At 41.7% G+C, this 14202-nt stretch overlaps 1 protein-coding gene across 5 annotated transcripts in view; it reads right to left on the bottom strand.

Moving 5' to 3' along the window:
* LOC125448094 (netrin receptor UNC5D-like) overlaps window positions 1-14202 on the bottom strand; it is a 487552-nt gene that overhangs the window by 26029 nt on the left and 447321 nt on the right. For all 5 annotated transcript variants that reach the window (XM_048523119.2, XM_048523121.2, XM_048523123.2 and 2 more), the window contains one exon: window positions 4184-4411. In XM_048523119.2, coding sequence (XP_048379076.2) covers window positions 4184-4411 — 228 coding nt within the window. The remainder of the gene's footprint in view (window positions 1-4183; window positions 4412-14202) is intronic.

Raw genomic sequence — 14202 nt, 5'->3', positions numbered from 1 at the left:
TCAGAGGAGGTTCACAAGAATGATCCCAGGAATGAAAAGCTTAACATATGAAGAACATTTGAGAACTCTGAGTCTATTCTTGATGGAGTTGAGAAGGAAGAGGGAGGATCTAATTGAAACTTACAGAACACTGAATGGCCTGGGCAGAGTGGATGTTGGGAAGATGTTTCCATCGGTAGGAGAGACTAGGGCCCGAGGACACAGCCTTAGAGTATAGAGAAGACCTCTTAGAACAGAGATGAGGAGAAACTTCTTCAGCCAGAGAGTGGTGAATCTATGGAATTCACTGCCACAGAAGGCTGTGGGGGCCAAGTCATTGAGTATGTTTAAGATGGAAATAGATACATTCTTGATTGTCAAGGGGATTACAGATTACAGGGAGAAAGCAGGAGACTAGGGGGCTGAGAAAATTATCAGCCATGATTGAATGTAGACTGAATCGCCTAATTTCTGCTCCTCTGTCTTATGATCTTAGATACAAGCTAACTTTGATCAGAAAAAACAGTCACAGTCGGCAGCCTCCTGTTTAACCTCACCACCCAAAATCATTGGAGGGTGAAAACGGACAGAGCATAAAACAGGTTGTAAAATCAGCTCTCCTAATAAAAACACTCAACCTTGTCCATGATTTATTCTCTGGTTATGAAGATGCCCAGAGATATTTAAAAAAAACTCTTTTAATCTGAGAATGAAGTTTGAACTAATTTATGTGATAGGAAGGGGCTGATTGCAAAGTGTTTCGTGATAAATTTGTCACACTTCCTTATGTGACTGGAGAACTCTCTTTTACGAGACTAATCTTGCAAATTTATTTTGCGGTAACTTATGTCCAATTACTGTAGCTAATGATCACTTCTTCATCACTGACAACCCGGAGTGGAGGAAGGGAAATTTCTAGTCAGCACAAAGGTTTCCTTCTGGAAATTCTCAGTCCATAAGATTGTCTTTTAAAGCCAGTATTGTGGATGGAAAAGCACCCAGAACAGCACTTGAATTTATCTCCTACCTTTACTGAGTAACAAAAGACACATTCTGTGGATCTCCACAGGAACAACACAAAACAAAATCTGGGTTTCACAGGCAGATGATAATGACAGATGATCAAAAGCTTGTTCAAAGAAGTAAGTTTCAAAGGAGACTAAGTTGGCAGAGAGGGGGAATCCGGGAGCTGAGTTATGAGAAAAATGAAAGCATGGATGTCAATGGTCAAATGTCAATTAAAATCAAGAATGCTCCAAAGGCCATGTTTGGCACAGCACAGAGAACAAGGAGTAGGAAGCATCATCTTTTAAGTGCATAGTTTGTATAGAGTTTATAAGTGTCACAGCCACAGACCAGAGCCCTATGATATTTTTTACTGCGACGTTTGTTTTTTAAAACAAGGAGATACAGTCAAAACCTATCTGTAAATGTAAATTCAGTGACTGCTTGGAGAGAAACTCTGGAATGTCAGACCTAAATATGTCAAGGAAGCTTCAAGGGGGATAAATGCACTACAAACTGAAATTTAATGTCCTGTCAGTATCCCAGATTATGAGCATGAGAGAAAAGACCGCACAGGCATGGGTGAGGGAACTCTGTGCACTTGTTCCTTTCAAGAATACACAAGGACAGGTGTTTAAATAGAGCTTCATCCCTGCTTCTTATGTGCTAGTGACCTGAGGTACTTATGCCCAGTACCCTCGGATCAGGGACTAGTGTGCTGCGAAAGTGATAGTCAAATAACCTTCACATTGTGTCAGCAGTGCAGGTAAGGAACTCTTACTGAGTACTGGAAGCTAGTTACCAAGCAGTCAAAGGAAAACAGAAAACAAATTTCAGCATGCTGCAAAGCCAGCAATCCTGAAATTGTCTCTATAGAAATCAATGTTCCACAATCTACTGTCCAAGAACAATCCAGACAGACTGCTCAATTGAACTTTTGAGATTCATCTTTAGTTGGATTTACTTCTCATTTCTGTTCTGTGTGTATATGTATTGCACTATTGTTTCAACTTGGGTTTAGTTTTATTAATAAACTCATTCTTTCGTTAAGCCAAGTAAATGTGGTTATTTGGTTCCTTTCAAATTATAAATTTACATATTTTGGTAGACAAAGAAGGGGAACCTTTTTAATGAACCTCGTTGCAACCAACCAAAGGGGTAAGTGATTAATAAAAGTTCACCTCACCTGGAAACTTGGCAGTTCAGGTTATCCTTTCTGAAATCGTAAAATAATTAGGGAACCCAGCCCAAGAACTAGTCATAATGCAGGATTCTGACATGCCATTATCCAGGTCTTATCCATGACAGCTATGTTTGAATGTTACAGATGATGTGCACTTAATAAATCTGACATATATAGTACTTAACATGTGATATTCTAACTGATTTAAGGATTACGTTTTTTAAAAAATCATCATGCTTTAACAAGAGGTATGTCTGCTTTATCAGCAGATTGAAAGTGGAGAGTTTACACTCACACACTCCATCTAAGGGGTTGGATTTGTGGTTTTGAATTGGACCACCTCAGTGATGTAGCAGGGTGGATGCCCTGTTATACAGCTCGAAACATGCAGCCAAAGGGAAGTTGAGGTCATGGGTTTGTGTAGCAACAGGGACTTTGGAAAGGAAGAGGCAATTGCAGACAGTGGGATAATTTGCGAGGTCAGAGTTGTACAGTTTTTCTGATGTTAATGGTAGATTTGAAACAGAAAAGAACATCATGTGTGGTGCAAGAACCCTACGAGGTCCTCCTGATCAGAGTACCAGCATCTGGAAACATGCCTTCCTCTTATGCTGCAATTCTATTATTTTTTTCTAAATCTCTCCTTTTTTGAGGTTGACTTCAGCACAATTTAGAAGAGTTAAAGCTGAGTTGAAGATTAAGTATCCATTGTGATGTGCCCAAAGCACAATCCTCTGTCAATTGTGTGATCTATCAGCTTGATCCAGTTCAGGTTGACTGCTGAGTTTTGTTTACAGATTGTTGCACAGGTAATGGTTCTGAAAACATTAGCGTTGGAGATACCCAATCTGTTGTCATAAGCTCTTACAAGAGAGAAGGCAGAACATCTCAAGAGGTCGTGGAGTATGATAAGTCCCTTCTCATCTTAGTAACAATGTATAACAAATTAATGTAACTTTTGCCTCAGCTATCAAACACTAAACTAAATTTTGTTGAGACAAGAACGTCTTCATGTTAAGGCTGAAGAGTGATTGATCATCTACCAGTTGGAAACCACAGGTTCATTGGCCCAGTCAAGAAGTGTATTGGTGGCACCTTTCTCCCCACAAATACCACACAGAATTAGGGTCCCAGTTGAGAATGATTACCCTCACAAACAACCAGATAAGGAGAGAGATCAGGTCTGTGACAGTGGCTTGGACTATGAAGTTAGACCTCAAGTTGACAAGCATGGAGATAATCTGGCTGTTGGTTAACAGTTTGTTCAATGACTATTCATTTCAGAAGGGGTTGATTCTTGCAATTAGCTCATGAACCAGCATGTGGTTCAGGATAATGCCAAATGCAGATTTAATTCTCACTCTGGCTGTGATTTGGGTCAGACTTTCTCACCCTGAGAGCAGAAGGCAATTGAAAACCATCATATTATGGACAAAAATTGCCAAGGAACCAGTTTGGGGATGAAGGACTAATGGGCAATGAGGCAAGGATCTGTCTTTGGGCACAGCTGGCATGAATGCAACTACTAGTTGTTGGGTATTTGCACCTTTTACTTAATAAAAGGAACACACTACTTCCTTGCTACTGGTAATATACAGACAATTAACAAATTGTTTATGAGCAGAATCTGAGCATTACCAGGATTACTATTAGTTAACAAGGCAAATTCAGTCAGTTACAATCAGTTACCAAAGCAATCAAAGTTTCTCCCACTTCTGGTTTTCATTTTTCCAATTACTTCCCTACCCTTGCTTTCCTGTCTTATCTGCCTGAATGGCTAATCAAAGATGATTCCACAGTAACTTCCAAATGGAACTGGGTCATATTTTGACGATGACCTATGACTACATTGTAAAACTCAACTGGATTGCAGCATGTAAAATTCAAACTTCTCAAATAAGTATTTGTCACAGTAGTTATGTGGAAGCAAGTGAAAATTAAAGCTTGGAGTTAGATGTCAACATGTCTTGTGGTAAGTGAATGTAGGTCAAGCAAATGCTTTCTTCAGTACAATACCTGTAAAACACTTGGAATATCGTCTACACAATATACTCTGAAATTGTACTCCAGTGAACTGTAGGACAAACGCCCAAAGATAGCGAGCTTCAGTCTCTTCTCTGCGCACTCTGTGACTGCCTCACCCACGAGTGCATATGTGCCAAGGTGGTCCAACAGGATGTGACAGGACTGAGAATCCAGCAGGCAGTAACAGGACGTGGTCTCGTCTTCAAGCAGCATCACTTCCTGCAGAAGATTAATGAAACATTGGTGACTGAAATTCAAATTCTCACCAGCAACAAAAACATCAAATTACTCACACTAGAAAGAGAAAGTACACAGGTATTTCAGCAACATCGGAGGAAAAGGCATTAACAGTGTTCCACAATTTTAAGCTGATCCACTTGTTGGGAAACTGATAGAATTGGGTTTTCTGCGCTGACCCTTTCAATCCCCATGCTAAGAAATGTGATTTTCTGTAGCAATTAAGACGGATGTACCCAGCAGCACACAGGCACACTTTCCATCTGTCCCCATAGGTGTTGTGCTTATCGTAAGGTTAAAATGAGGCTGTGCATTTTGGGCCAAGGACTTTTCATCAGATTTTTTATTGTCCACTGTCTCATTCAAAATTAATAAACACCAGGCTGCAACTAAAATTTTAAAAATTGCCTAGAATTCAGTTTGCTTCCATTCTAACGTTTTGCATGAGTCACTCAGACCACTATCTTTGAAAAATAAAGGATAATAGGGAGTTAGGGTTCCTACCTGTGAAACACAGAAAACAAGAGCAGGGGTAGGGGTTTCAACTTCAATGCCCATGCTCCTGTATTCTCCCCTTACGTCTCAATATCTTTAACTTGTGGAAATCTACCAACTTCATTTTTAAATATCTTCTGTGACTTGGCCTCCACAGTCTTGTGAGGCAGAGACATCCACCAGTCCACCATCCTCTGAGTGAAGAAATTTCTCCTCATCTCAATCCAAAATGGCCTCCCACTTCTCCTGAAACCACGACCCTTGGGTCTGGAACTCCCCCAGCCACAGAGAATATCACTCCTGCATCTAGTCTATTCAGCCGTGTTAGAATTTTATATGTTTCATTGAAAGCCCTTCTCATTTTTCTCAACTCCAGTAAATATAGGTCCAGTCAACCCAATCTTTCCTCACCTGACAAACCTACCATCCCAGGAATCAGTCCGGTGAAACACTGCTGTACTCCTTCCATGCAAGATTATCTTTTCCGAGGTAAAGAGACCAAAATGATACATAATCTTCCAGGTATGGTCTCACTGAGGTCCTGCACCACCGAAGTATGGCTTTCTTGATCCTATATGTAAATGCTTTTGCAATGAAGACCAACATACCATTTACCTCCCTAACTGATTGCTGAACCTGCAGGCTGATGGTGACCAGTTTGCAAAGACTCTCAGGTCCTTTTGGATGTCAACATTTTCCAATCTATCCCAATTTTAATAATGATCTTCCATCCTGGTACTCTTACCAAAGTGGACTATTTCACACTTATCCACATTACACAACATTTGACATGTGATTGCCTTCTCACTCAAGTAGTCTAAATCACATTGAAGCCTCTTTTCATCTTTCTCACCATTCACAATTCAGTTTTGTGTTATCAGTAAAACTGGAACAATTATATCTGATATTCTCATACAAACTCTTGCTATGTATTGTGAATAGCTGGACCCCTAAGAACTGAAATTTGCAGTACCCAGCTTGTCACCTTTCACTCTGAAAAAGACCAATTTATTCCTATTCTTGGTTTCCCATCTGTTAAACAATTCTCAATCCATGCCAGTATACTACCGCCAATCCAATGTGCTGTGATTTCGTAAACTAATCTTTTATGTGAGGCTTCCTCAAAAGCCTTCTGGAAATACAAATAAACAATCATTGGTTCTGCCTCATTTATTCTCCTCGTTAGTTCCTCATATATTCCAGTGAGTTTGTCAAACACAATTTCCTTTTCAGAAATCCATGGTGACATTGTGTCATCCTATCGCTATTGTCTAAATGTCCTGTTATCACATTCTTAATAATAGACTCCAATAGACCTGAAAAAAGCTCATAAAATGGTTCAGAAAGCCTTTTAAGATGAGAAACAGAAGCTATTGAAATTCTTCCTTCCAATTTCAAAACAGTGCTTAACCAGCAAAATGTCTTCATAACATTGAGATAGCAGAGAAAGACTTGTTGCAGATGCAAAATGCAGCGTTATTACAAAGTTGGAGTAAAATGAACAACTGTTGCAACTGTAATTGTAAGATTGCTAGCAGAGCACCGCAGTGCTCAGTAACAAGTGTAGAAATGGTGGTAACTAATGTAGAAAAAGACGAGAAGGTTTGTAAAGAATAGCGATTAGATTTAATTTAAATATTAAACATGAAGTCTGATTCAATTCACATTAATGTTGTCTTAATTAACTAAGACCTATTCTTCAGTGAGCCCTCATTTACACAGTACCAGGCAGTTGTTTACATGAGGGTAAAATGAATCTACTTAATCACTGACGCATGTGAAGTGCCTTATCCACTTAAAACAGATGAGGCTGTGCACATGCAGATGCACAGCAGGCGAGCAGAATCTTATTAACAGTGAAAGATAATATTTCTCCATTTCTCCCCATTCGACTGCGACGTTCGTGACCAATACAAATCATTTGAACCATGAAACACCCAGTGCTTCTTCAGAAATCTGCACCATGCAATGCAATGAGCTAAACTCATTCCCTGTTTCTCATGCAAATATCACAGCATGTTTGCTCAAATATGCCCAAAAATGAGAAGCTCAGGGGATGCAGCCGAAAGGAGCTGAAAGGCTGAGACTGCACTTAAAACTAAACATCAGGTTCCAATTCTTGAATGCTCCCTTATTACTGCTGGTAAAAATCCTCTCACCCACTTCCTAACAACAGCCCTGCACCACACAGACTGAGAAAGACAACTCACCACCTCCTGAAACGATGGGCAGTAAATGTCAGCTGTGCAGTGACAGCTACATCTTTTGAGTGAAGACTCTCAAGCAGCTGTCATCGAGCCAGTGAGCTCTGGTCACCTAATGACAGCTCATCAGAGGAGTGGAGAATGAGATCAGGTGGCTTTGACACCAGTTCTAACCCACATTTGAGACCTTAATAGTGTCTGTGAAGATAGTAGAACATAAGTACCCAGAGCAGGAGAAGCTATTTCAGCCCCCTCAAGCCTACTCCACCATTCAATATGATTATGGTTGATCTCATCTTGGCCTCAACTCCGCTTTCCTGTCTGCTATCTATAACCCTTCAATCCATTATCGATTAAAAATCTATTTATGTCCTCCTTAAATGTACTCATTTTCACAGATTCATGACTCTTGAAGAGAAGTAGTTCTTTCTCATTTGTTTTGAATCCGCTACCCTTATCCTAAAACTATGACTTCTCCTTCAAGATTGTTCCACATGAGGAAACATCTGCTTCCCTTCGTCAATCCTCTTTAACATCTTACACATCTCAATTAGATCTCCTCTTGTTTTCCTGAACTCTAGACGTTATGGGTTGAACTGTTCAACCACTCTTCAAAATCCCACATCAGTCCACTGGAGTAGTGCCAGATGATTGGAGGGTAGCAAATGTTATTCTCTTGTTTAAGAAAGGGAACAGGGATAACCCTGGGATTTACAGACCAGTTAGTCTTACTTCTATGGTGGGCAAATTATTGGAGAGAATTCTGAGAGACGGTATTTATGGTTATTTGGAAAAGCACAATTTGACGAGAGCTAGTCAGCATAGCTTTGTGAGGGACAGGTCAAGCCTCATAAGCTTTATTGCATTCTTTGAGGATGTGACAAAACACATTGATGAAGGTAGAGCAGTGAATGTGGTGTATATGGATTTTAGCAAGGCAATTGATAAGGTTTCCCATGGTAGGGTCATTCAGAAAGTAAGGAGGCATGGGATTCAGGCAAATTTGGCTGTCTGGATACAAAACTGGGGTCCAATAGAAGACAGAGGGTGGTAGTAGATGGAAAGCATTTAGTCTGGAGCTCAGTGGCCAGTGGTGTTCTGCTGGAATCTGTTCTCGGACCTCTGCTCTTTTTGATCTTTATAAATGACTTGGATGAGGAAGTGGAAGGGTGGGTTAGTACGTTTGCCGATGACATGAAGGTTGGTGGAGTTGTAGATAGTGTAGGGGACTATTGTAGGATGCAATGGGACACTGACAGGTTGCAGAGCTGGGCAAAGAAGTGGAAGATGGAATTCAACCTGGAAAAGTGTGAAGTGATTCATTTTGGAAGGCCGAATGTGAATGCAGAATACAGGGTTAATGGCAGGATTCTTGGCAGTGTGGAGGAATGGAGGGATCTTGGGGTTCACATTCATAGATCCCTCAAAATTGCCACCCAAGTTGATAGGGTTGTAAAGAAGGCGTATGGTGTGTTGGCTTTCATTGGCAGGGGGATTCAGTGTAAGAGTGCGAGATTATGCTGCAGCTCTATAAGCACCTGGTGAGACCACACTTGGAATACTGTCTTCAGTTCTGGTCGTATCAATATAGGAAGAATGTGGAAGCTTTAGAGAGGGTGCAGAGGGGATTTACCAGGATGCTACCTGTACTGGAGGCCAGGTCTTATGAGGAAAGGTTGAGGGAGCTAGGGCTTTTCTCATTGGAGTGATGAAGGATGAGAGGTGGCTTGATAGAGGTGTGCAAGATAATGAGAGGCATAGATGGAGTGGATAGTCAGAGACTTTTTCCCAGGGCAGAAATGGCTAACATGAGGGGACATAATTTTAAGGTGATTGGAGGAAGGTATAGGGGAGATATCAGAGGTAGGTTCTTTACACAGAGAGTGGAGGGTGTGTGGAATGCACTGCCAGCGGTGGTACTCGAGTCAGATACATCAGGGACTTTAAGCAACTCTTGGATAGGCACATGGATGATAATAAAATGGTGGATATGCAGGTTAGTTTGATCTCAGAGAAGGATAATAGGTTAGCACAACATTGTGGGCTGATGGGCCTGTACTGTGCTGTACTGTTCTATGTTCGATGTTCTATCTCTGGAAACAATCAAGTGAGCTTCCTGTGAACTGTCTCCAATGCAATCACGTCCCTCCTGAAGCAAGGGGACCAAAATGGTACACTAATTGGGTCTCACTAATATCTTGGACGGTTGCAGAAACTTTTCCCGATTTTCATACTGTATTCCTTTAGCAATAAATGCTAAAATTCTATCTGCGTTCCTTACAACCTGTTTTACCTGCATACTAGTTTTCTGTGACTCATGCACGAGGACATTCAGACCCCTCTGCAGTAATGTCATCTGAAAGTTCTCTCTACTTAACTTCTAAGTTGTCTTTCAATTCTTCCAAATAAAATGCATAACCTTGCATTTATTCATGTTATCCATCTGCTGAATTTTGGCCTGTTCACCTAACCCATCCATTTCAATTTATAAATTTCATCTTTCTTCATTGCAACTGACTTTCCCATCTGTTTCAGTGTCATCTACAAATTTGGCTACAGTATCTTCTATCCCTGCATCCAAGTCATAGGTATATATTGTAAATATTTGGGGCCCGGGAACCGAGTTCTGTGGCACTCCAGCAATTAATCTTGACAACTTGGAAAAGAGCTATTTATCCTGACTCTGCTTTTGTTGGTTAGCCAATTCTTTATCCAAGCTCATGTGTTATGCCTAATTCAATAAGATCTTACCTTGTGTATTAAAAATTTTTGCAGCACCTGATCAACTGATTCTGAAAGTTCAGATGTACTCCGTTTACAGGATCCCCATTATCTACTTTGCAAGTTACATCATTGAAGATCTCCAGCAAATGAATCAAACACCATTTTCCTTCATAAAACCGTACTCATTTGATGCATGGCTAATTTGTGCAATCTTGTGAGCAGTACAGTGTTGATATAGAGTGTCAGTAGTGAAGTAGAGCCATTCAAGTGAGCTGCTTTGTCTTGGATGGTGTCAAGATTCTTGAGTGTTGTTGGAGCTACACTCATCCAGGCATATGGGGTACATCCTATCTCATTCTTGACTTGCATCTTGTATATGGTGGACAGCCTCTGGGGAGTTAGGTGAGTTACTTGCCGCAATATTCTTAGCTTCTGACTGCTCTTATAGTCACTGTGTTTATGTGGTGAGTCCAGTTGAGTTTCTGTTCAAGAGTGACCCCCTCAGCTGTTGATTGTGGGGGATTCAGTGATGGTGATATCATCGAATGTCAAGGGCAGTGATTAGATCGTCTCTTGTTGGAAATGGTCATTATGTGGTACAAATGTTATTTGCCACTTGTAAGCCCAAGCTTGGATATTGTTCAGATTTTGTGTAGTTGCACGTGGGCTGCTTCAGTATCTGAGGAATTGTCAATGGTACTGAACTTTCTGCAATCATCGGCAAATGTCCCCACTTCTGACTTTATGATTGAGGGATGTGTGTTGATGAAGCAGCAGACGCTGGTTGGGCCAGGACTCTACCCTGAGGAATTTTGATTTCCTGGAGCTGAGATGACTGATCTCCAATAACCAGAACTGTCTTCATATTTGTCTCAGAGATAGTAGGAACTAAAGATGCCCGAAACATCAGCTTTCCTGCTCCTATGACGCTGCTTGGCCTGCTGTGTTCATCCAGCTCTACACCTTGTCATCTCTATCTTCATATTTGCCAGGTATGACTCCAACCAGTGGAGAATTTTCCCCCATAGCCATTTTTCGGGATTTGCTACGGCTCCTTAATGTTACAGTTGGTTGAACATGGCACTGATGTTAAGAGCTGTCACTGTCACCTCACCTCTGGAATTCAGCTCTTTTGTCCACGTTTAAACCAAGGCTGTAATGAGGTCAGGAGCTAAGTGGCCCTGGCAGAATCCAAACTGGGTGTCAGTGAATTAGTTATTCTGAAGTAAGTGCTGCTTTATAGCACTGATGTTGACACCTTCCACCACTTTACTGATAATACAGACTGAGCTGATGAGGTGGTCATTGGCCGGGTTAGATTTGTCCTGCTTTTTGTGTACAGGTCATACCTGCGCAATTTCCCACCTTGTCAGGTAGATCCCAGTATAGTAACTGTGTTGGAAGAACCTGGCTAGGGGAGTGACATGTTCTTGAGCACAAGGCTTCAGTACTATTGCCGGAATGTTGTTAGTGCCCATTGCCTTTGAGTATCCAGTGCCTCCAGCTATTTCTTGATACGAAAGGGAGTGAATTTAAATCGCTGAACTCTGGTATCTGTAATGCTGGGGACCACTGGAGGAGACTGATATAGGCCAACCACTTGGCACTTCTAGCTGAAGATTGCTGTGAATGCTTCACCCTTATCTTTTGCACTGATGTGTGTGTTCTTCCGCTATTGAGGACGGGGACATCTGTGGAGCGTCCTCCTCCAGTGAGTTGTTGAATTGTCCACTAACATTCTTGACCGGATGTGGCAGGACTGCAGAGCCTACATTTGATCCAATGGTTGTGGGATCGCTTAGCTCTGACTATCACGTGCTGTTCATGCTATTTTGCATACAAATAGCCCTGTTTTTAACTTCATGTTGATACCTCATCTTTAAATATGTATGCCTGGTGCTGCTCCTGACATGCCCTCCTGCACTCTCCATTGAAACGGAGTTAATTGCCTGGCTTGATGGTAATGGTTGAGTGAGGGATATGCTGGGCCACGAGGTTACAGATCGTGGTGGAATACAATTCTGCTGCTGCTGATGGCCAACAGTGCCTCATGGTTGCCCAGTTTTGAGTTGTCAAGTCTGTCCTATTCAGCACCGTGATAATGCCACAAAACACGATGGACGCTATTCTCATTTGAAGGCAGGACTTCTTTTCAGTGGTCATTTTTACTGATAATGTCATGGACAGATGCATCTGAACTGGCAGATTAGTAAGGAAACTTCTCTCTTGTTGGTTACCTCACCACCTGCCACAGGTCCAATCTAGCAGATATGCCCTTTAGGGCCTGACCAGCTCAATCTGAAGCACCACTGCTGAGCCACTCTTGGTGGTGGACATTGAAATCCCCCACCCAGAGCACATTTTGTGTCCTTGCCACCTTCAGTACTTTCCTCCAAATGTTGGTTAACATGGAGGAGCACTGATTCATCAACTAAGAGAGGACAGTGCTCAGTAATCAGTTGGAGGTTTCCTTGGCGATATTTAACCTGAAGCCATCAGACTTCATGGAGCCAATGTTGAGGACTCCCAGGGCAACTCCCATCCATAACCACTATGTTGTCACCTGCTGGGAGTGTCTTGCTGGTGGGACAAAACATACCCAAGGATGTTAACGGTGGTGTGTGGGGCATTGTCTGTAAAATATGATTCCATGAGTATGACTTTGTCAGGTTGTTGCTTGATTAGGCTGTGAGATAACTGTCCCAATTTTCATACTTACCCGCAGATGTTAGTAAGGAGGGTTTTTTTGCAGGGTCAACAGGGCTGTTTCTGCCATTGTCTTTTCTGGTGTCTATATCAATGCTAGGTAGTCTATCCACTTTCATTTCTTTGTTGAGATTTCATTGCAATTGATATGAATGAGTGGCTTGCTAGTCCATTTCAGAGATATAGTGAGTCAACTGTATTGCCGTGGGTCCACAGTCACACAAAGGCCAGGCCACTCCAGGCAAGGCAGATTTCCTTCTCAAAGGAAGAGTGAACCAAATTGGTTTTCAACACAATAGAGACATTAGATTGGTTTTCTTTCCCCCCAAATATTTATCAAATTCAAATGTCATCATCTGCCAGGATGATATCCAGACCAATTTTTCCATAACATTGGACCTGGGCCCCTGATTATCATTCTATCACTACCTCACTCTATTCACAGAACTCCTCAGGGCCTTTGTAACAATGTCTCATGAACTAACGTCATTTGTAACATTATTTTCTATTAAGCAAAAAATGCATATTAAGACAAGAGCTTCATCTTATTGTGGCTCAACAGTTGTCAATCCTATACCAGTGTAAACCAATTATGTCCTTACATCTAACCATGAGCAAGAGGATTGTTGGCAGCATTTTTCTGCACATGAACAATCCATCAATGTGAAAGGCCCAGTCAAACTGCCTATATATGTTTACAAAAAAAAATTCCTGAACTAAAACTGGCGCAAAAACTGTTCAGTACTTAGACAACTCCAGTTTTGTAACAGCCAAGTTTGAGGTACTCTCCTTGTACCCTTTTATTCCCTAAATTACACTGTCCAGAAGTTAGAGCAGAAATTCCAGTATAACACATCAGTGAATCCGTGAGGAGTGCTGCACTTTCAGAGGTATCATCTTTTAGGTACACTATCAAACTTAGACACCTACTCTTCTCTCAGCTGGGTAAAAAACATCCCTCTGATACTCATTTGAGAAGCAGGAGAATTCCCTAATGTCTCAGCCAATGCCTAAATTGAGATCATGTGGTCATTACCATGTTTACGGGAGCTTGCTGTGTGAAAGTTGGCTCTAGATTTCCTGCAGGACAACAGTGACATACTTGAAAATACTTGAAGAGTTATATAGTGCCTTGAGATATTGAGAAAAGTGTTTCATAAAAAAGTCTCAATGTGGACTTTATTAGTTTCAAAATCTCCCTCATTCCAAAACCAACCCCTCCCTCTTGTCCCCGCCTCTTGGCCTGTCCGTCTTCTCTCCGACCTAGCCGCTCCTTCCACCTCACTGACCAATCCCCATTTCTGATGAAGGGTCTGGGCCCGAAACATCAGTTTTTCTGCTCCTAAGATGCTGCTTGGCCTGGTTTATTCATCCAGCTCTACACTTTGTTATCTTGGATTCTTCAGCATCTGCGGTTCCTATTATTCCACTACCTACCTGAAATCACCACCCCATCTACCTTTCCCAGCCCACTGCCCCCTTTTTTTCAGATTCCCATTACCCTCCCCCATTTCTGCCAAGAAGGATCCCGACCTGAAGTGTTAGCTTTCCTGCTCCTCAGATGCTGCCCAGCCTGCTGTGTTCCTCCAGTTCCACACTGTGTTATCTCAGACTCCAACATCGGCAGTTCTAACCATCTCTATG

Source organism: Stegostoma tigrinum, chromosome 40, assembly GCF_030684315.1.
Source record: "Stegostoma tigrinum isolate sSteTig4 chromosome 40, sSteTig4.hap1, whole genome shotgun sequence".
NCBI classification, from domain to species: domain Eukaryota; kingdom Metazoa; phylum Chordata; class Chondrichthyes; order Orectolobiformes; family Stegostomatidae; genus Stegostoma; species Stegostoma tigrinum.
Note: the sequence above shows the minus strand (reverse complement) of the source record. Positions and strands in the feature narration are given on the sequence as shown.